At 48.5% G+C, this 27,664-nt stretch overlaps 1 protein-coding gene across 2 annotated transcripts in view; it reads left to right on the top strand.

Moving 5' to 3' along the window:
- The window catches only part of NIPAL3 (NIPA like domain containing 3), a 47,647-nt gene extending 20,572 nt beyond the window's left edge, over window positions 1-27,075 (top strand). For both annotated transcript variants that reach the window (XM_014855053.3, XM_070510696.1), the window contains 9 exons: window positions 988-1,159; window positions 4,223-4,282; window positions 7,754-7,899; window positions 10,783-10,879; window positions 13,473-13,608; window positions 15,777-15,865; window positions 17,366-17,429; window positions 19,186-19,280; window positions 23,256-27,075. In XM_014855053.3, coding sequence (XP_014710539.1) covers window positions 988-1,159; window positions 4,223-4,282; window positions 7,754-7,899; window positions 10,783-10,879; window positions 13,473-13,608; window positions 15,777-15,865; window positions 17,366-17,429; window positions 19,186-19,280; window positions 23,256-23,455 — 1,059 coding nt within the window. In that variant the 3' untranslated portion in view covers window positions 23,456-27,075. The remainder of the gene's footprint in view (window positions 1-987; window positions 1,160-4,222; window positions 4,283-7,753; window positions 7,900-10,782; window positions 10,880-13,472; window positions 13,609-15,776; window positions 15,866-17,365; window positions 17,430-19,185; window positions 19,281-23,255) is intronic.
- The last annotated feature ends 589 nt before the right edge of the window (window positions 27,076-27,664 follow it).

Genomic DNA, 27,664 nt, shown 5'->3' with positions numbered 1-27,664 from the left:
ACCTCCCAAATCAACTACCTGCTCCCAGGTCCTTGTCTCAGGGGCTGCTTCTGGGAAACCCAGACTACGACTTGACACCTGTGGACAGGATAAATCCTAAGCATGCTCGCCAGCTCCTCTCTGCAGGCGCTGCCCAGCTTCCAGAAGGGTGGACTGCTCTCCCTCCCTGGAGCGCGCGCATGAACACATGTGTATGTGGTTCATCTTGGCTCCCATGCACACACGTGTGTGGGAGTGTTTCGTGTGTTTCTGAGGCCATGTGGTCTCTTAGCTGCTTGTCTGGTTCATGCTCTTCTTTCTCCAGACCAGCATCTCTGCTTCTATGCAGCTCCCATCAGGATCCTCTCCAAAGGGCAGCCTTGGTCGTCTAAGTCAGCATGACTTTCTAGCTTTCCTTAGTCACTGCCTCAGGTTCTGTGTCCCCAGTTCAGATTTCCAAAACAAAGAGTATTGGCCATACTTGGGCCGAGGATCCACCTGAGGGAGAGCAGGATCCATGAATACTCATAGGGCTTCCCAGCACTTCCACAGATGGCAGTGTGGCCGAGTGGGCGTCCCGAAAATGGGGACCCCTGGGCATTGCAGTAAGAGGGAGAAGGTCAGCCAAGGCCAGGCTAAAGTGCAGGTCTTTAGACTGTGGCTCCCACCCCAGACTGCACGTCACCTATGCAGTGCATTAGATGTGCTTTAGAAATGCACGTTTCCAGGCCTCACCCGCACCTCCCCTGAGACCGACTCTAAGGATGACACGTGTATTTTTTGAAGCTTCCCAGGGAATTTTTAAGGCTTCCCAGCCATTTGAGAACTGCTCTCTTAGAATAGCCTTCTAGCATTTAGATCACTACTGCTTCCCTCTTCTCGGAGGAAGGACGCCACAACAACCTGACACATCTTCCCAAATAAAGGTGGGGTAGATTTAGCATACATCCATCATAGCATCTTTTCCCCAAACATCTGGGCAAATTGCACTCTTTTTTGGATTTCTAGAAGTACTGCCACATCCGCCTGGCAGGCTCCAAGGACCCCCGGGCCTATTTCAAGACCAAGACGTGGTGGCTGGGCCTGTTCCTGATGCTGCTGGGCGAGCTCGGTGTGTTTGCCTCCTACGCCTTCGCTCCGCTCTCGCTGATCGTGCCCCTCAGCGCGGTCTCCATGATAGGTGAGACTGGGGCCCCCCACCCCTCCCCCAGGATTCACTTCCCTGTGTGACCACAGTGTCACCACCAGGATCAAAGATATCCGTTAAAGCAGCTTTTACTTTGATAATGATAGCTAACCCTTGCAAAGGGCTTCATACACACTGGGCCCTGCTCTAAGCACTTCACGGATCTTAATTCTTCTCACCCTCCCATCAGCCTTTTGAGGGAGATGCTGTTATATCCCCATTTTACAGATAACGAAACTGAGGCACAGAGCGGTGAAGTTACTGCCGTAAATCACACAGCTAGTGAGTGCAGGGCTGGGAAACAAACCAGGCTGTCAGGCTCCAGAATCTGTTTAAGATTCAGGAAGTTTATCAGAATTGCTTTTTATTTCTACTGCAGAAGAAGGATAAACCTTAACCCATTCATCCTGACACCATCAAGATAACCTAAGCTTTTATAGAGTTGAGATATCTTATGCCTCTAAGAAATGCACATTCAGCTTAGTCTCTGATCTTTTTAATTCTTTTTTTTTTTTTTTTTGATGGGGAAGGTGGTTCCTGAGTTAACATCTGTGCCAATCTGCCTCTATTTTGTATGTGGGACACCACCATAACATGGCTTGATGAGCAGTGTGTAGGTCCACGTCTGGGATCTGAACCCGTGAACCCCAGGCTGCCAAAGCGGAACATGCAAACTTAACCACTACACCACCAGGCTGGCCCCTCTCTGATGTTTTTACATCAACAGATACCATTTTAAAGACATCTGCCATTTTTCTGTGCTTTTGGTAATCACTGAGCCAGTGTTTCAGATCATTTGAACCAACGAAAAGACAAAGGAGCTTTATGTCCATGAGGTCATAAATAAAATAGTATTAGAAAACAGTTCTTTTCTTCTTAAATAAAAGATGTCAGCAGATTAACGAACAATCACTTTCTATACAGAGGAGCAGGGACAATGAACTGCTGTGAAATGCTTCCTCCCGTCTTGCTGCCAGGCACCACTGCCTAGAGGCTCTTCTCTGCAATTAAGGGAGAAACTCGTATTTCAAGTCTCACTCTCTTAGAATTAAGAGGGAGGGCCTCTTCTGCACCAGGGCTGGCATATGCGTGGCAGTTATGTGCCCCTCCTATACCCAAGGCAGACATCACTAATCAGTCACAGCATTTCTTCCTAGCTAGCCTAGCTGGGGCCTTAGAATTCCCGGAGCTTCAGATAGTCACTGCCGATTACCAGGAGTTGGCAAAGGAGCAGACACCTGTTTGTGTTCCCTGATCGTATTGAAAGCCCCTCCTTTCCTTGACCATGGTTGGTAATCCGGCAGCCCACAAGACGAGTGAGGTCCAAAGATAGGCTGTGTTCTTTCACACACAGTATGGTTTTTAAATATAATTGGAATGACGTTAGTTGAGGCAAGCCGTCTGCCATCGTCTCAACTTGCCCCTGTTGTCCACATCTGGCCCGCTGTCTGCATTTGTTTTGTTGCCCAGCTTCTGTAGGTGTTTAGATCTGCCCCCTGCCCATTGCTGATCTCTGCAAAGGGCTCTCAGAACCTTTATTCACAGTGAGGAGTAAGTGGCTGGGTGACGTGAATGTTAGTCTTTGAATTTTAATAAGGATCAAATAATCAAATTCTTAAAAATAAGAGGCTGAACTATAATGATGGGCCTTCAGGCATCAGCTACGGCAAATTAAGGGGTTCTTAGAGCTTCTTAAGTCACCCAGTGAAAACTAATATTAAAAATAAATTAGAGGCTGGCCCCGTGATCGAGTGGTTAAGTTCACACACTCTGCATCAGCGGCCCAGGGTTTTCGGGGTTCGGATCCTGGGCACGGACCTAGCACTGTTCATCAAGCCATGTTGAGGCGGCATCCCACAGAGCAGAACCAGAAGGACCTACGACTGGAATATACAACTATGTACTAGAGGGCTTTGGGGAGAACAGGAAGAAAACGCAAAAACAAAAAAACCAAGATTGACAATAGATGTTAGCTCAGGTGTGAATCTTAAAAAATAATTAATTAATATTAAAAATAATAACTGCCATTTATTGGGTACCTATTACTTATCAGTCACTGTCCCAACTACTTAAATAATAATAATAGCGGCTCAGTTATTGAGCATTTACTGTGTGACAAATGATTTACATAAACCATCTCATTAATTGCCCCTGTAATTCAGAGAGGTCAGTATTTTCAGTGGTGTTCTGATAAACTGACTCAGAGAGAGAGAGAGTGAGAGAAGAAGAAAACAAAGAGGAAGAGGAGGTGGCAGGAGGAAAGGAAGGCGGGAAGGGACAGAAAACTGAGAAAGGAGAGAAGGAAGACCTGATTTGTAGTGTTTCTGGTCTGTGTGGTGTAAACACCCCCACTGCGGCTGATTTCAGGCTACCAGTGGTTTCCTGAATATTTTACAGTGAGCAAGCTGGTGCACGCTGGTTCCAGGGCCCTATTTCACAGACTAGGACACTGAGACCCAGGTGAGGTGACTGACCCCAGGACACACGCCAGAAGAGGCAGAACAGAGGCAGTAGTCCAGGTCTGTTCACGGTGAATGCCAGCCCCATCCTTTAGGCAGTCGCAAGGAAGTTTGGGTGCATTGGCAAACATGGAAGAGTCAGGGGAAGAAACGAACCAGGGGAGATGTCAGAGGTCGGTGTTGCAGTGGAAGGAGCAGGAGCCCTGGCCTCCGACGGTCCTCGTGCAAGTCCAGGCTTCCCTCAGCAGCTGCATGATCTCGAGTGGTCCTTGATCTCTTTAGCCTCAGTGTCCCCACTTTTCAAATGAGAATAGTACTAGCACCCACCTCAAAGGATGAACATGCTAGAAATAACTTATATAAATTACCTGTTCACAGCACGGCCCCAGCACACAGTGCTCCTGGCCTTGTAAGAAATCCTCAGGAAGGCTGAGGGAGGTGGAAAACCAGGAGGCACTGAGCTCTTGGGAGCAGGAGTGAGCGGTTAGGAAGGACCAAGCTCCAGTGCAAATGAGCCAACCTAGAGGGCGTGGGGAGGAACGCACCCACCCATTTGACTGGCGCAGCCTCACTTCCCCTCCCTGTGCTTTTTTTATAGCTAGCGCCATCATAGGAATCATATTCATCAAGGAAAAATGGAAACCGAAAGACTTCCTGAGTAAGTTCACTGATCTGAGCCCTGTCCTTAACTTTGCGCTTGTGCTTTTTTTTCATTATAAAACCAGCTCAGCCCAATGTAGACATCCTCTGTCTCCTGCTCCCTTCTGTGGTTCTAGAGTCCACCCTCATCAGGCTCCTGAGAGCTGGGTTTTTAAATCAGCGGTTCCCACACCTGGCTACACATCAGGATCCTCTGTGGGGCTTTTTAGGATGGACTTCCCTTTGTTCTCTTCAGTCGGTGTTTATTGAGCATCTCTTGAGGGGATTTTCAGAGCCCCAATAAAGACACCCTCTTTCCCTAACTAAGTTCTAAAGCAGTGGGGAGTAAACGTGGAAGTCAGACATGGAAGTCAGAAGTTAGCTTTATTACTAATAAAAGCTAGATTAGAGCTTGCAGCCCAGGTGTTCAGCCAAATGGACAGCTCACACTCTCCACCAGGATGCCCCAGCTCCCAGCTGGACCTCGGGCCAGTGTCCCAAGGAAAAATTCAGTCTGCAGCCTGGAACACTTACCCAGAACTGCTGCCTCACATGGTCTGGGGCTATGAGAAGAAGGAAGGAAAAAGAGCAAAGCCTCAGAGTTTAAATTCTTTTGATAGATTAGCTCCACTCAGTTGAGAAATGCAGACCAATGGGCAAGAGGCAGAAGTGGTGGTCCCTCCACATGGAAACCTGGGGAGCGGGAAGAAGTGTTCCCCAAAGATGCCTCCCAGGGGCCACACTCTGTTGTAGGCTGGGAACATAGCAGCAGGACAGATGGGGTCGCTGCCCTCATGGAGATTATAGTCTAATGTGTGTGTTGGGGGAGAAGGTGTACAATAAATAAGTAAACAACTAAATAAAATAATTTAGATCATAGTGCTTCAGAAAAATGGAATACTTCTTGGTGTAGCACTAGAGAGAAGGGGATCATTTGCCTAGACTGGTCAGGATCAGACTCTGAAGAGATGAAGAGCCCAGACCTAAATGACACTAAGGAGACTACCATGCCAAGGTCTGTGGGCAGAATGTTCCATGTAGAAGGAGCAGCAGGTGCAAAGGCCCTGAGGCAGGAATAAGCTTGGAGTGTCCAGTATCAGTAAGGCCAGTGTAGCTGGAGGGTGATAGATAAGGGAAGGAGGACAGGAGAGCAAAGCAGCGTGGAGGACTGGATGATGGAGGGCCTGAGAAGCCATGCTGAGGAGTTAAGGAGTGACGTGATGGGGGGCCCAGACTCTGTCCCCTGAGATTTTGAAGTCTGAGCTGGGACCTGAGCATTTGCATTTTTATAAAGCTCCCCAGGGTGAAGTATATATGTCAGCAACATGCTTTGAAGTGTATCAAAAAAATAAGATGGCTTGATGAGTGGATGGAGAGATGGAGAGGGTGGATAGATGTGTGATACAGCAAGTGTCATAAATGTTTACCATGTAGCTCGTGGGACTGCGGTGCTCACTGGACAACTCTTTCAGCTTTTCGGTGTATCTGAAAAATTTTAAAACAAAATGTCAGGGAGAAGCAGCTCCCAAGATGCTGTGGACACACAGCCAGGTTTGGGAACCACTGGTCTGAATCATTGGTGTAGAAGAAAAGCAAGGTGGGGCAGGAGGATGAAGAAGAAAAGAATCTTAGCTGAAAACGCAGACGATGCCAACAAAAGATGCCAGGAAGAGCAAAGACTCAGACTGATTTGCAGTAGTCCTGATGGCGATGTGCGGGGTTGGTCCCTGGGCTGGTTCTGAGACCAGTGTAGAGGTTTATGTCCCTTCCAGGGTCACTTTAGGTAGTCCTTGAATGATAGCCATGAATTGGAAAAAGATGGCCCCTCTGGACATCTGTTGCTCTGTGGGCACATGCCTTGGTGAGCAGAGCTTGGGCTAGCTGTTAGGCCTCCTCACCCCTTCAGCTAGGAGCCCTGTGCAGTGAACAACCTGCACAGCTGTACATGGCTGCCATGCCTAAAGTTCCATTAAATTTGGCAGCCATTCACTCATTGTTAGACCTGTGCTGGACACTGCAGGCAGAGAGATGAGGAAGACTTCTATCTGCCTGAAGAAAACTTAAGATGCAGACTTGCGTAGCACAGAATTTACTATGTAGAGTTTAACTACGGTTCATTCATTTATTGAACAATTGAACAGCCAGTTTTTGAGCACCTCCTACATTTGTGCGGCCTATAGTGAAAATAAAACACATTTACTATCATATCACATTTTCTGGAGTCACTGGAGTGAAAGAGGTATAGTTAGTTCTATCCCAGAAAAATCCAGAGGCCTGTGGTCACCTCTGTGCAGCTCAGATCTCACAGCCCTTTTCAGCCTGCTCGGGGCTGGGCTGCACCTCAAGAGGCTTTTCTCCAACCCCACAGGGTTGAACCGGAGTGGGGCAGGACCCTGGGGAAGAGTCAGGGGACTCTTGTCCTTCACCCAGGGACGTGCCTCCTGGTCCACCAGCGGTCCCTGACAGGTCTCGGGAGGAGAATATTGATGGTATTTAGATAGTTCCCTCAGGCGTGAGTTAAATAGCCAATTGGGAAAGGATGAGGTCATTTTGAAAAGGTACAGAGGTAGGCTCTGAAAGTTTGCTTTTGAGCTTTTTTAAATTTGGTTTTGTAGCTTGCTCATAAAGTGATTCTAGCTTTAAAATAGTCCCTGTAAAATACACATTAAAACCACAGTGCAATACCAGAATAGCTAAAAAGAAGAAGAAAAAATATGCGGTTTTCCTCTGAGACTCTCCTGGTGGGAGTGGAAGTTGGTCCAACCACCTTGGAAAACCAATTGACAGGAACTAGAAAAGTGAACGTCCACAAATTCCGTGACGCGGGACACCACTCCTGGGCTCATAGCCGGCAGAAACACATACGTATGTTTTCCAAATGACGTGTACAAGAATGCTCATGGCAACATTGTTTGTTATAACCCAAGACTGGAGACCACTGCAATGCCCGTCAACAGCAGAATGGATCAGTTGTGTCATAGTCACACATGGCCCACTGTACAGCAGGCAGTGAGCATGCGGGAGCTCCCACTGCACGCCGCAGGAGACGTGAATCTGACACACATCGTGTTGTGTGAACACCGACATGAGAACATACTGTATGAACCCACCTAAATACAGTACAAAACCAGGCACGCTGTCAGGACTGGTGGAAGTCAAGACAGTGTTGCCCTGGGGGTGGGGGTCTGGTGATTGGAAGGGGGATTTTGATGTCCTGCTCATGTTCCCTTTCTTGATCAGGGTGCTGGTTACATGGGTGTGTTCACTTTGTAAGAATTCATGGAGCCCTTTTTTGTATGCATGCTACACTTCCTTATAAATTTTTTTAACATTAAATGTTATTTTTTTAATAACATTGAGGAAACGAATCTATTTTTTAAAGTAAAGAAAAACCAAAAATACAGGCACCAAGAGGTCATCCATGATGTGTTGCCCCAGAAGCGCGTCCTGGCCTGGGGCCCACCCTGTGACAGCCTCCCCTCCCCCGCAGGGCGCTACGTCTTGTCCTTTGTTGGCTGCGGTTTGGCCATCGTGGGCACCTACCTGCTGGTGACATTCGCACCCAACAGTCACGAGAAGATGACAGGCGAGAACATCACCAGGCACCTCGTGAGCTGGCCTTTTCTCTTGTACATGGTAAGAGAAGCCTCTGGTCCTTCCACCTGAGATGGAGAGAGGGGGGATCGAGTCCTAGAAATCAGAAACCCAAATGGCCAGCAATAGGGGATCCCATGAATCGTGGCGTATTTCATAGCACCGAGGACCTGCTTGTGGAGAGTATGTAGTTCACGGGGAAATGGTGTTTTTTATGACCGGAAACTGCTATATAGTATGAGAGCTTTAGTTTTTAGAGGTATTTGTAGGTGTGCACATATAATGTACCTATAAAGGCCTGGATGGAAAAACACAAATTCTATCAGTAGTTTCTCTGGGAGATGGAATTGTGATAGAGTTTTTGTTTTGTTTTTGTCTTTATGTATCACCCAGAACTCCTACAGTGACCATTTCAAACTGTTATGGTAAGAAAAAAAGTTAAAATCTGAAATAATTATAGAATCGTATTTATTTATTTTTGCCCAGGATCACACAGCTGATAGAAACATGGGAGACCCTGGAAACTTTGTCCCTAAACCCCTAGCCAGAGCCCCAGTTACATCCCATGTTAGGTCTGCGAATAAACTGATCAAGGAAGACATCTGAGGTGTTTGATAAAGCTGCTGGGATGTTCCTGTTTCATGCCTGGCGCCATGCTAAACACCTTTTTGTGTATCATCTCAGATTCTCTCAACCACGCTCCAAAGTCAGTGTTTTTCTCCCCATCTTATGGATGAGAACCCTGGGCCTCAGGGAGGTTAGCCAGCTCTTTGCGAGTCCCGTGAGAGCAGAGCTGGACTGGAAGCCTGGCCTGCCTGTCCTCAGGAGCCACCTTCCCTCACCACGGCCTGCTCACAAAGGCGGGCTCTGTTTTCCCTCTGATTTGAGTAGCCTGGGGCTGATCTAGAAGCCCCAGAACATCCTTTATCCTCAGATTGCCCACAAGGCAGAGGATAGAGCTCCCCAACTGTGGGTATGCCATCTCCCTACCCCCAGCCAGCCCCAGCGTTCACTGGGTGGGGGCGGAGAGATGTCCTCAGGACAGAGCCAGAGACCCACGTCGGCAGGAGACGCTTTACCCCAGAACACAGACTTTTCTCCCAGGGAGTCCTGGGTTCGAGTCTGTACAATGCTGTGGCCTTGGCCAAGTTGCTTAACTGGAAGCTCTGCCTTCTCCTCTGTAAACTGGCAGAGTCACTGGACCTGGAGTGATTGTTGGGAGAGACACAAGGTGGCACGGAAACCACCTAGCAGTTGACAGGTGCTCAGTGACCGACTCAGTTTATCTTCCTTCATCGTCGCTGTGCGGCCATGCTGCCAGCTGGAGAGATCTGGCCAAATCAAATTCAATAGATATTTCTTGAGTGTCTGCTGTGTGCCAGACACTGTGGATATAACATAAATGAGACCTGCTCGCAGAACTCTCCGTCTCTCAGGAGGCGCGAGCATCTACACGGCCACCTTGCGATAGAGTGTCGAGTGCTGTTCCAGCACTGACGTAAGAAGCATGAAGAATGGCCAAAAACTTGGGCCCCCCGAATGCGCACGCTGGTCGGGAATATTGATGAGTAGGTCTACAGCTGCTTGATGGAGCATTCTTCAGCAATTACAGATAATTATGACAACTTCGTAAAACACGGAAATTGTTTATGGTGCTAAAAACGGCCCAATACAAAATTGTGCGTTGACTATGATAACAAGTAGATAAAATATGTATTCACTGTGACAAAGACAGGAAGAAACAGGAAAATGAAAACAGCTGTGTTTTATGGTCTCTAATTATGAGGAATTTTTAAAATTTTTCAGAATGCCCATTAATGTTTCAGAATTGGTTTTTATAATAAATAAACTTTGGGAGGAAGTTCGGGGGTGGACGTGGAGCGGAGCCACTGTTGGATTTTTCTGCCCTCGTGTTGCTGGGAGCTGGGGCTGGCTTCCCTTCTTGGGACAGTGTTGCCAAGTGTCTGGGCCTTTCAGGAGTGGGAAGGACAAGTCATTGGTGCAAGTTGGGGAACCTTCTCAAACTTGAGACTTGCCACTGTCTGATAGTAAGATTCTACTGATCAAGCGCTTTCTACACACCAGGCCCCGTGCCCCCTGGCTTCAGGCAGTGTAGACTAGCAGAAAACACATGGGCCCTGGAGCCAGACTGTCTGGATTCAGATCCCGGCTCTGCCCTTTGCTAGCTCAGGATTGCCACGGTGCCTGCTTCCTAGAATTATTGTCCTGCTTCAATGAGTCAGATATAGATAAAATGCTTAGAACAGTGCCTGGCATATTTATGAGCTCATGAAGCGTGAGCTGTGCTTCTGGCGCTGGAAGGGAACAATTACCATCCCTGTTTCACAGAGTAGGTAACCGAGGTTTAAAGAAGTTAGGTGACTTGCCCAAGGTCACACAACCAGTGGAGAAGCAGACCCAAGCTCAAACCCGGGCCTCCCTGACTCCAGACATTCTCTTCTTTCTGCTCTATCAAGCCCCACGCATCGGAGGCTTGGATAGGGGACACAGGGCATGAGTTCTTGTAGATTTAAACAAAGAGCTCTTCTCCTCGGTGGACAAGCATCTCCCTCTTTGACCGACTCCCGGTTTTAATGGGGTTACCCAGGGAGCAGTGAGGTGGGAAGAAACCTTGACCATCCAAGACAGGGTGGAGATGAGGCCAGCGCGTCACCCTCGGCCCTGCCATGAGGGGAACCGTTCTCAGTGTTGTTCGGGGGTTAGAGAGGTTCGCTCCGTGGTCCCTCCTTTTCACAGGACATCTATCAGGAGTTTGGGAAATGCTGGGTGTTTCAGTTCCCTTTCAACTCGATGGGTCTGCGACTGATGAAATCAGCAGCATAAACTCCGGGCCAGCCCGCGGGGTCTCCTGGCCCTGCGTGTCTCCGCGGCCCCGCTGACCTGCCCCCTTGCTGCTTTTCCTAGCTGGTGGAGATCGTCCTGTTCTGCCTGCTGCTCTACTTCTACAAGGAGAAGAACGCCAACAGCGTCGTCGTGATTCTGCTCTTGGTGGCCTTGCTTGGTAAGCGGGGGTCTGGCTGGTGGAGTTTTGCCACCACCAAGTAGCACCCCAAGGGAATGTGGGTTTAGTTTACAGAGCCGTGGGCTCTGAACCCAGAAGCCGTTTGAGGCGGCTCAGGTTGTTCGGTTCCCAGTGGTGGCTGCGGGAGCTGGGTCCCTGCTGACTGCAGGCGGCTCCCGTCAGTGACGTCACGCCACTGACCACACTGCGCATTCTTGCTCTGATCCCAAGTCTCCTGAGGGCCAGGAGCGGTGCTGGAGACTGCTGTGCAGTGAGCAAGACGGCCAGACCCCTGCCCCGGGGCGCCGCCATCCTCAAGGGAGGAGACGGCAGTAAAGGGGGACAGATGCACAGATGATAGAAGCTTAGGTGGTAACAACTACAATGAAGAAGAGGAAAGGAGAGAAGGGTGAGGGGCTTAAGAGGTTGTTCCAGAGAAGTCAGAGGTGGAGCAGGTCCCAACACCCGAGTCCTTCAGGGTCCACATAAAACCTATCAGAGGTTTGGAATTCATCCTGGAGTCAAAGGCAAGAGCTGATTTTGCTCTTTTCGTTTTCTTTCCTTTTAAAGATATGGGTGCAATGGGGGAAGTGGCTCCTAAATCAGATTCAGGCAAGGCTCTGGCCTGCAGAGTGTTTGGTATACTAAATAGAGCTGGGAGAAATACGTGTTCTTCCTGAAGGAGAAGTGGAGGGGGTGCGGGTGAAACCCTACTGCTGCATCCTAGTGTCTCTCCCTGGTTAAGCCACACTGTCCTCAAAGTGGGCAGAAGAGAACACCCGGACCTCAGGGGGAGAGGGGTCCAATGTGACGTGCACAGGGCTCAACCGGTGTTATTTCCCTTCTGTCCTTCCCGCCTCGAGCCCCCACTCCAGCAAGAGGCTGTGAACCACACAGACACGTGTCACCATAGGACAGGGTTCCATGATTTTGTTTTTATAAACAGCTTTATTGAGATGTAATTTACATACCATAAAGTTCACCTCTTTAAAGTGTACAATTCACTGGTTTTTAGTATATTCACAGAGTATGCAGCCATCATCATAATCAAATTTTAGAACATTTTTTCACCCCAAAAAGAAACCCTGTGCCCCTTAGCCATCACTCCGCATTCCTCCCTCCTCCCAGCCCTTGGCCAACCACTCGTCTACTTGCTATCTCTATGAATTTGCCTTTCTGGACCTATGATATAAATGGAATCACAGGATATGTGGCCTTTCGTGGCTGGCTGCTTTGACCGAGCATAATGTCTCAGAGGTTTGTGCATGCTGCCACGTGAATCGGCAGCCCATTCCTTGGTGATGCTGTTTTCAAAGTGGAGTGGAAGAGCACAGTCCCAAAGCCTTCCCTCCTGGTGAGTAGGAAGGCCAGAAGGTCCTGAGGCATGCTGGCCAACCCCCTCTGCCCGCTTCTCACTAACAAGGCCAGCCTGATGAAACGGCTGTGTTCACTGGCTGCCATGTCTGAAAACCGCAGTCTAAGTAGCCGAGGGACCCAGGTGCCCCTGAGTGTGATGGGCTGTTGGCAGGAGAAGACAAAATGAGAAGAAGCTGAGAAAAACAGGAAAGCAGAGCTTCTCATCCAGAACAACGGGCTTCATTTGTGCCTTCTTTGGGAGTTGTTCTTTAACTCCTGCTTTGGCAGGGGGACCGGGCCGTTTAGAGTCAGAAGTCGTTTCTGCCGTGAAGCGGCGGTCTCCACAGTGAGGCGGGCAAGATGGTCCACGGCAAGATGGTCCACAGGTGTGCAGGAAGAAAATATGAGAACTGATGTTTATTTTTATCTCCACCTTTTAAATGATATTTCCTGCACATTTTATAATGTACATACCATATAAGTACCGTGTTACGGGACTGTAATTTTAAAATAAACATATATTTGAAAAGTATGTGCATATGCATAGGGGCATGCATTCTGAACATTTGGAGACCTCTGGTCTAAAGAAATGTTTTTAAACATATAAATGAGTAAGCATTAAAAAAAACCTCTTGAGCTCTTTACACACCACACGTTTTTCCTGTGATTGCCATGAGAATGATACTCACAAGAAGTTAATTTATCCATTCAAAGATTGTTTTAGGGGCCAGCCTGGTGGTGCAGTGGTTAAGTTCGCACACTCTGCTTCGGCAGCCTGGGGTTCGCAGATTTGGATCCCAGGCATGGACCTACACACTGCTCATCAATCCACGCCTTGGCAGCATCCCACATAAAATAGAGGAAGATTGGCACAGATGTTAGCTCAGGGCCGATCTTACTCACATACACGAAAAAGGTTTTTTTGACCTCGCACCAGGTTCCAGGCATGGCACTGCCACTCTGGGGTTCAGAGACTCAAACCCCGTGCACTTTCTTGGTGGAGTTTAGAAGTGACGTTTGGAAATACCTCCTGGGATTTTCTGTCCTCTCCTCCTTCATGGGAGAAGCACGAGAGATCGGACGTAAAGGGCATCTCCTGTCTGAAAACCACTGGGTTGCCTCTGCCAGTGTTCCCTCCATCTTCTTTGCCAAGTCCTTGGGGGTTATAAACTGACTTCCCGTTCCGACTCCCTCCCTGTCCCTGAGACTCCCACACGTCCTCATTCACCTTCCGCAGGCTCGATGACGGTGGTGACGGTGAAGGCTGTGGCCGGGATGCTCATGTTGTCCATACAGGGGACCCTGCAGCTCCACTACCCCATCTTCTACGTGATGCTCGTGTGCATGGTGGCAACGGCCGTCTATCAAGCCGCGTGAGTCGCAAATTCTTTTCCTGCTGGGCCTCGCCACGGGGCTCTCTTCTGTTTTCTGGGCCTGATTGCATCTGGTTCTGTAGGGAAGGCAGAACATGCAAATGCAGCCTGTCACCAGGGTTTGGCATCCACTGTGGAGAGAGAGGGGTTGCTAATTTGCTGAGTTGTCACGTGGAGGGTTCTGTGCCGCTTGAAAGATGAAGCCTGAAGTGGACGTGTTTTTTCCCTCGGCCTCAAAATGAGAGGCACGCGCGATCAGAGGCAGCCTCGCTTCCCACCTGCTCAAGGCAGGCGTCCGTCTCAGGGACTTCAGGCGAAGCTGCGTGTCCCCAGGAGGGATCGACTTGTCTGCTAGATAGAAAACAGAAAGTTATCATTTCTTGTCCTCAGGAAATCTTCCCACGTGGAAGAGTGAGGTCATTGTTTCTCTCTCGAAAGCAGAAGTACTGAGGATGGGCCTGGGCCTTGTTCCCATCTGGGACTTGTTGCCCCGCAGAGGGCCTGGGAGGGCGTGTGACAGTCCTGTGTGGGGAGGGGAGGTGAACTACACAGGGTTCAATGTCGTAGGTGAGGCTGGTACCCCCTGGGCAGGTCAGGTCCCGGACTCCAGCAGCCTGGGCTCACCGTCCACCAGCGGTGGCCTCGGGGGATCGAAGGAGTGACCACTGCTCACCGAGTGCCCAGTGCAAGCTGGCTCTGCTCTCGCTGCTTTCACAGGAACTGGTGCATTCGTTTCATCCCACAGCAGCCCCTCGAGGCAGATGATGCTGTCCTCATTGTGCATGTGGGGGCCTGCAACAGAGCGAGGGTCAGGGGCCAGGAAGTGGGTCAACTGAGACTTGAACCCAGGCGTCTGGCCCCCTAGCCCACCACGCCTCCCCCTCAGCTTCTCTAAGATGCGATTCTTGGTCCGCCAATGAGAATAACAGCCCCTGCCTAAGAGAATCACATGAGGCTCTCAGTGCAGGATAACGTCCAGGAAACAGCAGCTGCCTTTGTGATGATTATTGCCATTACTGTGTCGATTCTCACTATTCTTAGTCCTACTGCAGCAAGTCCAGTTGTCGCCACTGAGCGTCTGCCATGTGCAAGGTGCTGTGCCCTCCAGGGGCCGAGAGGACGAATCAGATGGCCAGCCCCCTCCCGGGGAGCTTCTTGCTCACCCAATCAGCACACTCCACTTGGGGCCTACTGCGCACAGAGACATGACAATAGTCACTGTCTTCAGGGCGCTCCCAGCCCTGGTTGGGGGACAGCCTGGTAAGCAGACGATTATGACCGAGTGGGCCATACGTTATGGTATAAGCAACTGTGCAGTAACGAAAATACCACGCAGAAGGTGGACAAAGATTATATTCCAGGGGCCAGCCCCATGGCCGAGTGGTTAAAGTTATGCGCGCTCAGCTTCAGCGGCCCGGGTCCGTGGGTTCAGATCCCAGGCACGGCCCTAACTCCCCGCGTCAGTCCTGCTGTGGAGGCATCCCGCATGCAAAGTGGAGGAGGCCTGGCACAGACGTTAGCTCAGGGTTGGTCTTCCTCAAGCCAGAAAAAAAAAGAACGGAGGAGGATTGGCAATGGTTGTTAGCTCAGGGCAAATCTTCCTCACCAAAACAAACAAATAAAGAAAAAAAGAATATATTCCAAAATGTTGGAGTGTTCATCCTAGATGGAATGATTAGGAATGACTCTAATTTTCTCTCTTTTTCCTATATTTATTACAGTGAGCAAGTACTTTTGACTTAAGAAGAAAATTTGTTTAAAAAAATAATGGCAGCAATAGGCAGAATGTGATAAGTGCTCTAAGAGTTTCTTGAGTGTCTAAGAGACCAGGAATGGCTCTTTTTAGTGGGCTGGGAGTGCAGGAGACACAGAGGTAAGGAGAAGGGATTTCCGGTGATGACAGCCATGTGGGCAAAGGTGTGAGGGCAAGAAGGCACGGCCCGCTCAGGGAATGGGCGTGGGCCTCAGGCTGTGTGTCTAAGGGAAGAAGGGGAGCAAAGTGTGGACCCCAGACCCAGAGAGACACAAGGATGGCATCTTTATAAACGCGATGAATGTTCCTTTGTGCGTTATCGTCATACTCCAGACCAAGTCTGCTGTCATCAGCTTTCACTCAGCCTTTCCAACGTCCCCACAGCCCCCATGACCAGAGTGCTTTTGTGTTGAAGGTTTTTAAGTCAAGCCTCACAGATGTACGACTCCTCTTTGATTGCCAGCGTGGGCTACATTCTCTCCACAACTGTTGCCATCACAGCAGGTAAGGGTGGCCCATCACCAGATTTCTGTCTTCTACCTTCGCAGCAGGGACGTTACCCCAGCGTGGAGGGAGGAGGCCCTGCGTCTGTCAGAAGGCCAAGTCCGCTGACTTGTTCTGCCCCTCAGAGTTGTGTATGGTTTTATGGAGAAAGTACAAGCTTTAGAACCAGAGAGATCTGAGTTTGTATCCCAGCACAGACACAGAGCTGAGTGGCTCTGGGAAAATCTCTTAACCTCTCTGAGCTTCAGTTCCACATTCATAAAATGGGAGTAGTAACGCTTACCTCCTAGAATTGAAATATGTACACTCCAAACGTCCCCTACTTTGTGCTATAAGGGTTCTTCAATGATTTTTGTTCATCATCTGCTAGCTTCACAGCCTCCATTGGCCAAGTGACCACAAATTTCTTCTGTATAAGTTTTAGAGATCACGAGCATATGGAGTGTCTGTGTCATAATATGTGCTCAGTAAGCCACCATTATTATTATATTTTTCTTTTCTTCTACCCCACCCCTAAATTTTTTTTTTCTTTCCGATGTGGCTTCAAGGGCCACAAGTATATCAGTTTGTTGTTTGTTTTTTGAGTGGCAATGGTGACTAACATCTTCAAAGTAAAAAGGCCGATAGGGACGAATGTGCCTGCCTTTGAAGAAGGTCTGGCCATAAAGCCGTTTGCTTTGTCCTGCCTTTTAAACAAGTGCTGCCCAAATCCTGCTCACAGAGGTGGGAACAAGCAGGGCACACAACCTGCCAGGCCTGTGCTGGGAGCGGTACCAGGAATCGAATGGGGACATTGACCCCAGAGCAGCCAGAAAGCTAACCTAATGCAAAGATTCGAGCGGTGGTCAAGAACTTTGGCCCAGTCAAGGTTGACAGGAATAGCAGACACTAAGGTCACCTCAGAAACAGAAGTTGAGGCAAGGAGTCAGCAGCTCAGAAATATAGCATGAAGCCCAAGGAGGTGAAATGATGGAGACAGAGGCTGGCTGCAGGGTGAGGGTGGCAGGCGCGGGTCACTCCCATGCCATAGGAGTCGGCCTGCAGGCTTGACATCCACTGGCCACGTGAGGTGAGAAAGCTCTGACAGCTTAACATGAAGCCCTGTATATCCATCTTTAAGAAACATGAGGGGAGGAGCGTGTGTAAAAACTGGCGAGTAAGGTCCGTGGTTTAGTTCATAGCGTTGTTTCATTGGGGGAAGCTGGGTGAAGGGTACAGGGGAATTCTCTACTGCATTTCTGGGTCTAATATTATCTCAAAATAAAAAGTTAAGAAAAAAAATGAAGATATGAGGGACCTAGGAGTGGGAGAGAGAAGACAATCTGTTCCCCCAAATGGCTTTCATTCCATTCTTCTCATATTTTGCTAAGCACAGGCATAATAGCACTTTTGGTCACTTTGGTTTCCTGCAGTAAAGAGAGCTTAGGCAGGTCCTAGACAGACTGGCCAGCAGGAGCTGTGACGCCAGCTCACCCTGTTTCCTCTTATCTGCTGCTGCAGGCGCAGTGTTTTACCTGGACTTCCTCGGGGAGGACGCGCTGCACATCTGCATGTTTGCGCTGGGGTGAGTTCCGCCCCGCCCGCTCTCTGGCCCCGGCACTGCGTGGAGAATTCCAGCAGTTGCCACTCTCTCTCCCCATTATTACTTCAGCCTCCCGGGCAGTCCTTTAGAGCCAGTGGAGCATCTGAGATTTGCCGCTTTGTCCCCAGAGGTGAGCATTTTAGCCTCCAAAGGGCTTCATCTCCTTCCCCTTTCTTTTCTTCTGAGCTTTAATCTCCTTGTCATTTCTAAAATAGCACATTTTGACTCATGAAAAGATTCTCAACCTCACCTCAGATCAAAGAAATGCGTATTGAAGCTACATGAGATGCCATCATTTTGCAAAAACAGGATTAATAATATTGATAATATTCCAAAGTGGCAAGAGGATGAGGAGAGCAGCTCTCTGCCAACCATGAGAAGTTCTTTAATGCAGGGGACAGTTTGGCAATATCGGCAAAAACTTTAAATGAGCCTACTTTTTGATGCAGCATTCCATTTCTAATCATCTGTCTTAGAAAAATCATTGAAATGGGACACAGAGACACATGTATGAGATTATTTATTAATTTTATAAGCGAATAATTGGAAGCAACCTAAATGCCCAGCGGTGGAACACAGGTTAAATAAATGATGGTATTTCCATATAATAAAGGACCGTGCTGCCATTTTGAAAAATTGAGGCCAGTCGATAGGTACTGACATGGAACCAAGTGGAGGATGCGTTGAATGGAAAAAGTGACATTTGTTTTATGTATAGTCTACCCTGCAATCCAGGAGTTCCACATCTAGATACATACCCAAAAGAAATGAGTACATATATTGATAAAACGACTCGTACATGAATATTTATAGTAGCTTTCATCATAACATGCTCAAGTTGGCTACAACCCAAATATCTTCTCAACAGGAGAGTGAAAAACAAATGGTAGTATATTCAGACAATGGATTCAGCACAACAATTAAAAATAACAAACTACTGATACACACAATAAAGTGGATGAACCTTGAAAACATTTCTCAAGTGGAAGAAACCAGACATAAAAGAAAAAACATTGTATGACTGAGCTTACAAGTTCAAGAACAGGCAAATCGAACCTGTGGTTTCCTCTGGGGAAGTGCGAGCGTGAATTGGGAAGGGGCACAAGGCAACTTTGTGGGATGAAGAGGATGGAATTGTCTTCTCCGTTGACCTGGGTGGTGGTCACACGGGTGTATACACAGGCAAAATTCATCGAGCTCTGTAGTTAAGGGTTGGGCGTTTTACTGCATGTAAATTATACCTCAGTTTTTAGAAAGTGTGCTTGTTTAAGCTCTGGGGAAAAGAAAACAAAAAACAAAAAAGACTCTGGAAGACTATACTGCTACCTGGGGGAAGTACAGGGACCTTCTCATTGTGACTTTCTCTACTCCTCTATCGATTGAATTTAGGCCATACAGAATTTTTTAACTTAAAAGAATACCTTTTTAAAGGCAGGGTTCTGAGATACGGGCGAAGTGGAAGTAAAGAACCGTGAGAGTTCCGCCCAGGAGAGTCGAATTTACCCTGATTAAGGCTTGTGTGGAGTGTCGGAGGACGCGTGGGCTGCACAGCCTGTTATTGTCTCAAGTCGGCTCCCTGCTGACCCCAGGCCCAGCAGCCTCTCAGGGCCGCTCACCAGCGAGCCCCGCTGCAGCCTGAAACCCTCTTCACCTTTTTCCTGTTGCCTGGCTTTGAAAAATCCCCCTCGCGACCTCACTCTGGCCTTATTTTTCTTCCCCCGTTATCTCTGTTCCTCAGGTGCCTCATTGCATTCTTGGGCGTCTTCTTAATTACACGTAACAGGAAGAAGTCGATTCCATTCGAGCCCTATATTTCCATGGATGCCATGCCAGGTAACGTTAAACCCACGTGTCCAGCTGGCCAGCCCATCTGTACAGAATGACTGCTACTTCCTGTCTAAAAAGAGACAGCCACTGGGTTTGGTCCAGGGAACGTGTGCTGTGCCGTTATGGTGTGACTGTCTTTTTTTTTTCTTTTAATCTCGGTGTGCAAAAGAGGAGGCAATGGCTGAAGCGCCTCAGTTGGTTTTGAGCACATCTTGCCTGTTCCCATGTCTGTTGTGGGGCCTCTTAAAGACGACACTGATTCACACTGGACGTGATGATGGTCTGCAGCACCAGGCTTCACGCCTGCAAGAGGAATTCATCCAGGTGGAATGGAATGATCAGAGAGGGGAAGGAAAATAGGATGAATGAAATTCAAATACTATAACCTTATTCCCTAGATCCACAAGGGAGTGGAGTGTTCTGGAAAGCATAATTTCCCAGGGAGCTAAGGGTTCACACTGAGAAGCCATGAGCTCAAAGGCCTTTAAGCCGTGAAGTAGCATAAATGTGTGAATCAGCCGAGTGCTACACATTAGGGAATGGTGGGGCCTGTGGAGAACTGGAGAATGCCTGTCCAGCCTAAAGGGATTCAGATTAGAAAGGTTAAGACATGGGACCTGCCTTATCTAGGTTTGCTGACCTAAATGCTATAGATTGCCAGTGACCACTAGCTTTCACTCTTTAACTCAAAGTTAATTTTATTTTATATATGTAAGATAGAAATCCCTTCAAAACATGATCGCCCACCCTTCATTGAGACAGTCTAACGAGCAACATAGAATCCCACTGATGGCGGAGAGTGCTACTCAGTGACTTTGTTAATAACTCTGTGATGCAGGTGTGTTCTCAGGGCTGACTGAGGTGCCCCTGCTTTAAATGGCCCCAGGGTTTGTGTGTCTACTTTTTATATTATTTCCTCATCTCTTGCTGTTAAGCTATTGTCTGTCATTCTTGTTGTCACCAGCCTGCCTGTGTATAGCAACCCTGTGTCCATCTTCTCATTTGACCCAACTTGTTCGAATGGTATGTAAAAGTAACATAAATAAGCTCTGAGTTGGGGCCTTAAGGTTTCTGCTAGGAGTTAAGTGCATGAGCTTTAGTGCATGGACTTTTTAAACATCTAATCTGGCTGCTCAGATGCCTTTTTTGCTTACTTCCTTGTTTCTCGGCTGTGTTCCGGATAGATGAGGGCGCTGGATAGCTGAATTCCAGATAGGTGAGGTGTCAACTCTTGTGTGTGTGCAAGTATGTGTATGTATATGTGTGTTTGTGTGTTTATGAACTGTGTATGTGTGTATATCTATATAAGTATTTTTACATGCGTATATATAGCTGTAATTTCTGGTAGAAAATAGAAGGTAACCCAAGGTAATCTTAGATGTCAACATTCTGTGGTCTGTTTGTGGATGTGGCTCTCGCTTCCTCTTTGTACCTTGTGACCGGTGGGAGGTCAGATAAAGGAGACCCTACCCTGTTGTGGTGGCGTGTCAGGGCTCTTCTGAGTAGACACGCGTCCTATACTGTGAAGAGCACGGGCTTGGAGTTCAGGTGGCCTGGATTCAAATCCCAGCTCTACCACCTGCCTGCTGTGTGACCTTGGGCAGGTGCCTGGCCCTCCCCAGGCCTCTGACCCTCACTTGTAAGTTGGGAATCCTTCTTTCAGGGGAGTGGGCTAGTATGTTCAAGACCCCTTGCACAGTGTCTAGGACATGGTAGATGCCTGCTTACATTTGGTTTCACATCCCTTTTCTTTAAAAACTTTGAAAATTGAAAAAACTCCTTGGCCCTGACGGCAGGTAGACCATGAAGGATAAAACCGCTTGAACAGAGGTCTCTTCCAGTTCCGTGGCCTCCCCGTCAGTGTCGGGACCTTGCTTGTGGTTTACCTGGATTATCTTTACAACAGACCAGTAGCTGCTGTTCAGAGGCATCCAAAATCCAAAACTTCATTACCTGTCACAATTCGAAGAGGCTTTAAATAATTCTGGCACCTGAAAGACTGCCAAAAAATGAGGAAGAGAAAAGCAGGCCCTGATGGTTAGCAGCTGGCTTGGCACTCACAGCCAGCTTTGGTGTTCCCTGCCGACCATTCACAGTTTCACAGGACCTCAGCCTCAGACAAGGCCACTCTGTGACCATGGTGGATTAAGACAAACAGGTCCACTCCATGATCATGTGTGAACACAGACAAAATGTGAACATTGTCCAAACCACAAAAGGGCCAGCCGTGCCCCTGGCACAAGTGACTGCTGCTCTTTACCAGTCGCAGCCTTGGCCTCCAGTCTCCTCTCTTTCTAGATAAGACGTATCAGGATCCCCAGTCACAGAATGATCCCCACTTCCTGACAGCATCTGATTCAAAGCAAAGCCCTGCTTCCGTAAGCCCTCCCCAGAGCCACCTCCCACGAGCCCAGATCCTCTCTAAGGCCTTTCTAACACCCTCTTACTGAGGCCCCCACAGCGCTCCATGGTGCCTGTCTCCCTCGTTGCGTTGAGTCCAGAACCCAGATTTGTTAGACTGTAGCTGCATTCCTGGTGGTCTGTGGCTGGAGAACATTGACAAAATCTGAAAGCTCAGCCCTGCCTGGAAAGCCAGCTCTCTTCCCTGAAGAGCAGGCAGCCCTCATCCTCTTCCAGCCCCCACCCCAAAAGTCCAAACCACAGACTCTTAAACTGTACCCTTCAAAGGACCATCAGCTAAGTCTTGTGCAATGTGGAAGCAAAGGGCCTTCCACGTGCTGGGTCGTTTGCAGAGTAGATAAGAGTATGGGCTTTGGTGTCAAATCCCAGCTCTGTCTCCCGTTAGCTGTGTGACCTTGGACAACTTTACCTCTCTGAATCTGCTTTCTTATCCAGAAAATGAAGATAGTAGCGCATCTCTGCCATAGGATTTTTGGGCATAAATGCAAGTGTATAGGGAGGCCACACAGCATTCGGGTTAAAAGTCTGGGCTTCAGAGTTTAAACCACCTGAGTTTGAACCCTGGCGCTGCCACTTACTAGTTCTGTGACCTGAAGCAAGTTACTTAACCTCCAACTGCCTCATTCTCCTTATCGGCAGTTGTGAGCATCAAATGAGATAAGACTTCATAAGTGTTCAGAACAGTGCCCGCCACCAACGGAACATTCAGTCCACATGAGCTATTATCATTGTTGCTGTTATTGTTACTATTACTATTTAAAGCACTCAGCCCAGGGCCCAGGGCGTATGAAGCAGTCACACGTCAGCTGCTGTTATCATCATAGTTTCATGGAAGACACTTTGCATTCGATGTCTTATGACTCAACCTGGGGGCAAGAGAATTTGAAGGGTCTTAATTCCCTGCCAGGAAAAGAGCTGGCCTCAGAGAAGGCCAGGTCCCACCTGATGAGGAGAATTGTAGCATCACGTTGAAGGAATTAATGATGAAATTCTTTGCCCTCAAATGTAGATAGAAATCCAGCATTAATGTGCCCAGAAGTAATAAGCAAAATCACACTTTACCCTTTACGTGGCTCAGGGATGTTAATGTTAAGGGTCAAGACTCTCCCTCTGAGCATCATGGTGCATCTGTCACCATCACGTGTCTGTGACACAAAGTCACCCTCATCTCTCAACAGTATAATGAAGTTTTCTGGATCCTGATTTCATTCATGAGAAAAACGTTGGCATCTACCACGTTCAAAGCACAGTGCTGGTTCCTCTCCGCCTGTGGCCCAAACAGACGTCCCCACCTCCTCCTAGGCCAGCCGATGGTTCTCTTGACAGTGGCTGGTCTGTTTGCATATTTCCTGAAGATTCATCCCTTGTTGCTTAGCAACCGTAATAGTTCCAGTGTATATTTATGGGTGTGCTTTTTTCAATCTAAAGCATTCAGGAAATTGACAATGTACATGATTAGCTCCCAAGCACTATAATTAGTGTGTGGTGGGATAGAGGAAGATGCGGCCTCCTTTGGCCCCCTTACCACAGAATGATTTGGGAAAAATGATTTCATTTCAGGTATGCAAAACATGCATGACAAGGGGATGACAGTCCAGCCTGACCTCAAAGCTTCTTTTTCCTATGGGGCCCTGGAAAACAACGACAACATTTCTGAGATCTACGCTCCTGCCACACTGCCCATCATGCAAGAAGAACATGGCTCCAGAAGTGCCTCTGGGGTTCCCTACCGAGTCCTGGAACACACCAAGAAGGAGTGAGCCGTGTGAAGGAGACTCGCCTTCCTCCATTTGTAACTGCTCAAGCCGTGCTGACCGTGGTTCAACCCCTAATTCTAAAACTCACCTTTTAAGTCTTATTTTTTTAAACCAAGAACTCCATGGACAGGGATCTTGAAAAGCCTTTGTCTCTGGCGAAGGGTGTGTTATCTTGGTCTTGGAAATTTCAAATGTTAAGGCTGCGGGGTGGGGGATGAAAGCAGTATTCCAGTTGGGTGGTACGAATGCAGCCTCTGCCTGGTTTAGCCCAGCGGGATTTGGAAAGCCTTTATCATTCTTGAGGATGTAACTGAGCTTTGTCAGTCAATGACCAAAGGGTACCACATTCTTCAGAGCTAAAGCAAGGCAGAGATTCTGCTCTTCCTTTCCAAATCCAGTGAAAGGCTGGAGACTGCTAACTCTAGTCTTCCCCCACCTCACGCTCAGGCCTGATGTCTACCCATCTTACTCCTGATTCTGTGTTCACGATAACCTTTGTGTCGCCCTCCCATGGCAGAGTGGGCCGGCCCTGGTGGAACATTCTGTCACTCGCCTGTAGGGAAATGCACTCCTGTCTTCCAATTGTCTGTGCCCTCCCAGTGAAAATGTGCTTGATGTGTTTATATCGGATCTACTCTGAAAACTAACTTGTTTTTGGTTCTCTGAGCTGCTTGATTGCTTTTTTTCCCCCTAAAGGAACTGGGAGGTTAAGAGAAGGGGAGAATAAAAAGGACAGAAGCAGGGGTGGTGATACTTCAGCCTATAAAGGAAAAAAACTCCCTATTCATCTTCCAAAAGGTGGTTACATCACTTGTAAGAGGAGAGACAGAAGATTTGCCTGTTTTCTGTGTATTTCCCTGCACCCCAGTGCCCTCTGGGGAGACTGGGGGTGCTCATTTCAGAGACAGTCTCGCTCATCTCTCCACCCTCTCCCGTACAGAGCAACAAACCAAGCCTGAGTGATTGCTTAATGTCCTTGGAGTCGATGGAGAGTCTGGGTCCGCATCCCCGTGCACGTGTGTCTGGGAGAAGCAAGCATTCTCAGAAAGGGGTCTGCTGCTTTCTTTTCAGCTGCGTCCATGATTGTCTTCCCCTAGACTGACTGTATACTCTTGAGAATGGCAGGTAAAGGTTTGCAGACGTTAATGAGCATAAGGCTCCCCTAGGGGGTTTATGTGACATGCAAATGCCTACACCCCAACCACAGATACTCTGATTAAGGGGGACTGGGGCGGGCCCCAAGGGTCTGCGTGCTTAACTGGCAGCACAGGTGATTCTGAGGCAGATAATCCAAGGATCTCACACCTTGAACACCTAATAATGGAAAGAGATGGGCTGCTAAACCCCCGGGGGCCCACACACCCCTGCTGGAAAGTTGGAATTCCTATTTCTCGTTTCCTCTTTGGGGTTCTTTGGGCGAGTTGAATAATCCCCATAGGATCTGAGGCATTTCTCATCCAGCGACTACTACTTAAAACCACACTAACTGCTTCCCTAGGCAGCCTTTGATAGGCGGGATAACAGTGTTAATAGGCCAGTGTTGATAGATCATTAACTTTTGTGGATTGTGCTTAGGACTGATTTAGTCCTTGACTTCAAAAACTGACATCTGTCGCCTGTGATAACTACTTCCTTACTGTGTCTTGACCACTTCTGTATTGTGTCTTACATGCCTGAGAAGGCAACAGACAGTGAGCTTTTTTCCTTTAGGGCAGGTATCAACTCAGTTCAACGATATTTATGAGGCATTTGTTAAGCATTTGGATGGTGAGGGCTACAAAAATAAGACATGGTTCCTGCCCTCCAGCGGCGACGTGAATAGCCAGGAAACTATGGCAGGGCAGGCCGAGTGCATTAGCCAACCACAGAAAGTGACAGTTATGAGGCCCTGCTAAGGACAGGCCCTGAGCCCAGAATGGGGTGTTCGGAATTGAAGATGATTTTGGCCCCACTCATTGACAGGTGGCAAACCTAGCTAAGATTTGAGCAAAGCATAGAAAGTAGAGTGATCACCGCCAGGTAGAAGGACCAGCATTTGCAAAGGCACAGAGATAGGGAGGGGGAGATGGCAAAGAAAGGAGAGCCAGGGAGGGTGGTGGGACAGGAGGCTGGAAAGATAAGCAGTGGAGGCGGAATCCTGGAGGGCCCTGCATGCCTGGCCCGGGAGTTTAAAGTGTATTCTAGAGGGCACGGGAGCCATCGATGGTTCACGAGGAAGAGAATGACAGGATCAGCCCTGATCTGAAAGGAGACCTTATGCAGCGTGGAGGAAGAATCTGAGGGATAAGTCACTTTTCAAGGTCAAGCTGCAAGTCTGCAAGAACAAAACACAAAGGGGGAATTAAAATCCAGTTGCACTGCTATTCAGATTTGCGAAGTGATTTTTCTAAGGTGGGCGGTGTGGGGGTATCAGGGCAGAGTGGACAAAGGGTAGGTGAGCAGGGAGGCCATTTAAATGTTCAAACCGGGTGATCATTTGGCATGTTACGTGCCCCAACCTTACTCTGCCCTCTTCCCCTGTTTTTGGGATGGGCCTTTCAGCCTCGAGCCAGTGGAGGAGGAGAGGAGGGGATAAGAGTGCAGGTCCGCTGACCATCAGGGGTCAATGCCACCAGGAACTGCGGCTGGGCCTGGGCAGCCCCCTACCTTCAGGTTTGGGGTGGTGGCGTCGTCCTAGGAACCTAAACTTAGGAAGGATGATCAGAGAGCTGCATGGTGGTTTCCCGAGTGGAAGGCAGGGGCAGGTCACCTGGGTACTCGGAGGACTGCTGCGGTCTCCGGAATTCTGACTCTGTCTTGGGCTGGCTTCTCAGTCTTTGCCGCCAGGTGTAGATGGACTGTCTGCTGGTGGCAGGTGAGCAGCACTTGCTGTTAGGCCGGGGGGGAGGGCATCAGCTTTCCACTCACAGCCCTGAGTCTATTTTCCCTCGTGGCTCTCACCGCCCCCCAAGCCCTCAGGAATGCTCCGGGCAACATTACTAGCCCGCCTCTCTCTCCTTCCCAGCAGCAGCACCTAAAGCAGCGTCACCAAACTTGCGTTTAAACTTTCCAGTTGTTCCCTGGTCTCCCTCTCCGCACCCCACTCTGTCCCCCTCTTGGGAGGCTGGGACTTGGGGTTCCCTAATCGGACATCAGCACCAGTTCTTCGCAGACTGGTGCCTGCGGGCTTTGTTGAGAGTTCTGCGCCCCCTGGCCCTCCCGGGAAGCTGCAGGTCTGATGATGCGTCGGGCGCATTCGGCTTCGGGTCATGGGGGGGTTTGCAGCGTGGAATGAATGCTGGGCGGGAAGGCAGGACTGACGCCTCCATTGCTCTTCCTGGGGAACCAGCCGGCTTGGCGGTGCCGTGTAGATGCAAGATGTCCGTCCGCGTAGTGTTGGGGACCCTCCACCCCTCGGCCTTGTGAGTTCCAAATCTCGTCCTGTCCTGGCTGAGAGGCAGAGCAATTCACTGTGTTTTTGTGAGAAGCTATGTAAATGAAGTCACCTTAGAATATGTATTCTGTGTGGATGCTTATATTTCATTAACCCCATGACTGATGGCATGTCTTATTTTTCCAAAAATGTGTGTGCTAGTTGTAAATAACATTACGAAGTGGTATTTAATTAAAGAAAATCCATGTGACCCCTACTGAGTTTGAGTCTTTGTTTGGCTAATATTTTTTAGAGTTATCTAGAACAGGGCTGTCCAATGGAACTTTCTGCGATGATGGAAATGTCCTATGTCTGTGCTGCCTGACAAGGCAGCCGCTATCCACATGCGGCTGTTGAGCACTTTTGATGTGGTGAATGCAACCTAGGAACTGGATTTTTAGTTTTATTTAAGTTTAATTAACTTAAATTTAAATATCCACACATAGCTTGTGGCTGCTGTAGTGACAATACAGATCTAGAGATGCCCATAATTGCAGTGGAGACTGAATTAAGGTGTTTTTTTTTTCCTACAGTGGTTAAGAACATAAACTCTAACCATACTGCTTAGGTTTGATTCCTGGCTCCACCACTTATTAGCTGTGTGGCCTTAGGCAAGTCACTTAAACTCTCTGTGCCTCATCTGGGAAATGGGAATAATAACAGTATCTACCTCAGGGTTATTATATGAGGCTCAGATGAGTTAATAGATGTAAAGTCTTGGAAGTACAGCATCCCATCAGGACATTATATCAAAGGAGTGGTTTCCCTCTTTATTTTCAAAATACTTTTTAAAATTATAT

This window comes from Equus asinus, chromosome 5, assembly GCF_041296235.1.
Source record: "Equus asinus isolate D_3611 breed Donkey chromosome 5, EquAss-T2T_v2, whole genome shotgun sequence".
Lineage (NCBI taxonomy): Eukaryota > Metazoa > Chordata > Mammalia > Perissodactyla > Equidae > Equus > Equus asinus.
Note: the sequence above shows the minus strand (reverse complement) of the source record. Positions and strands in the feature narration are given on the sequence as shown.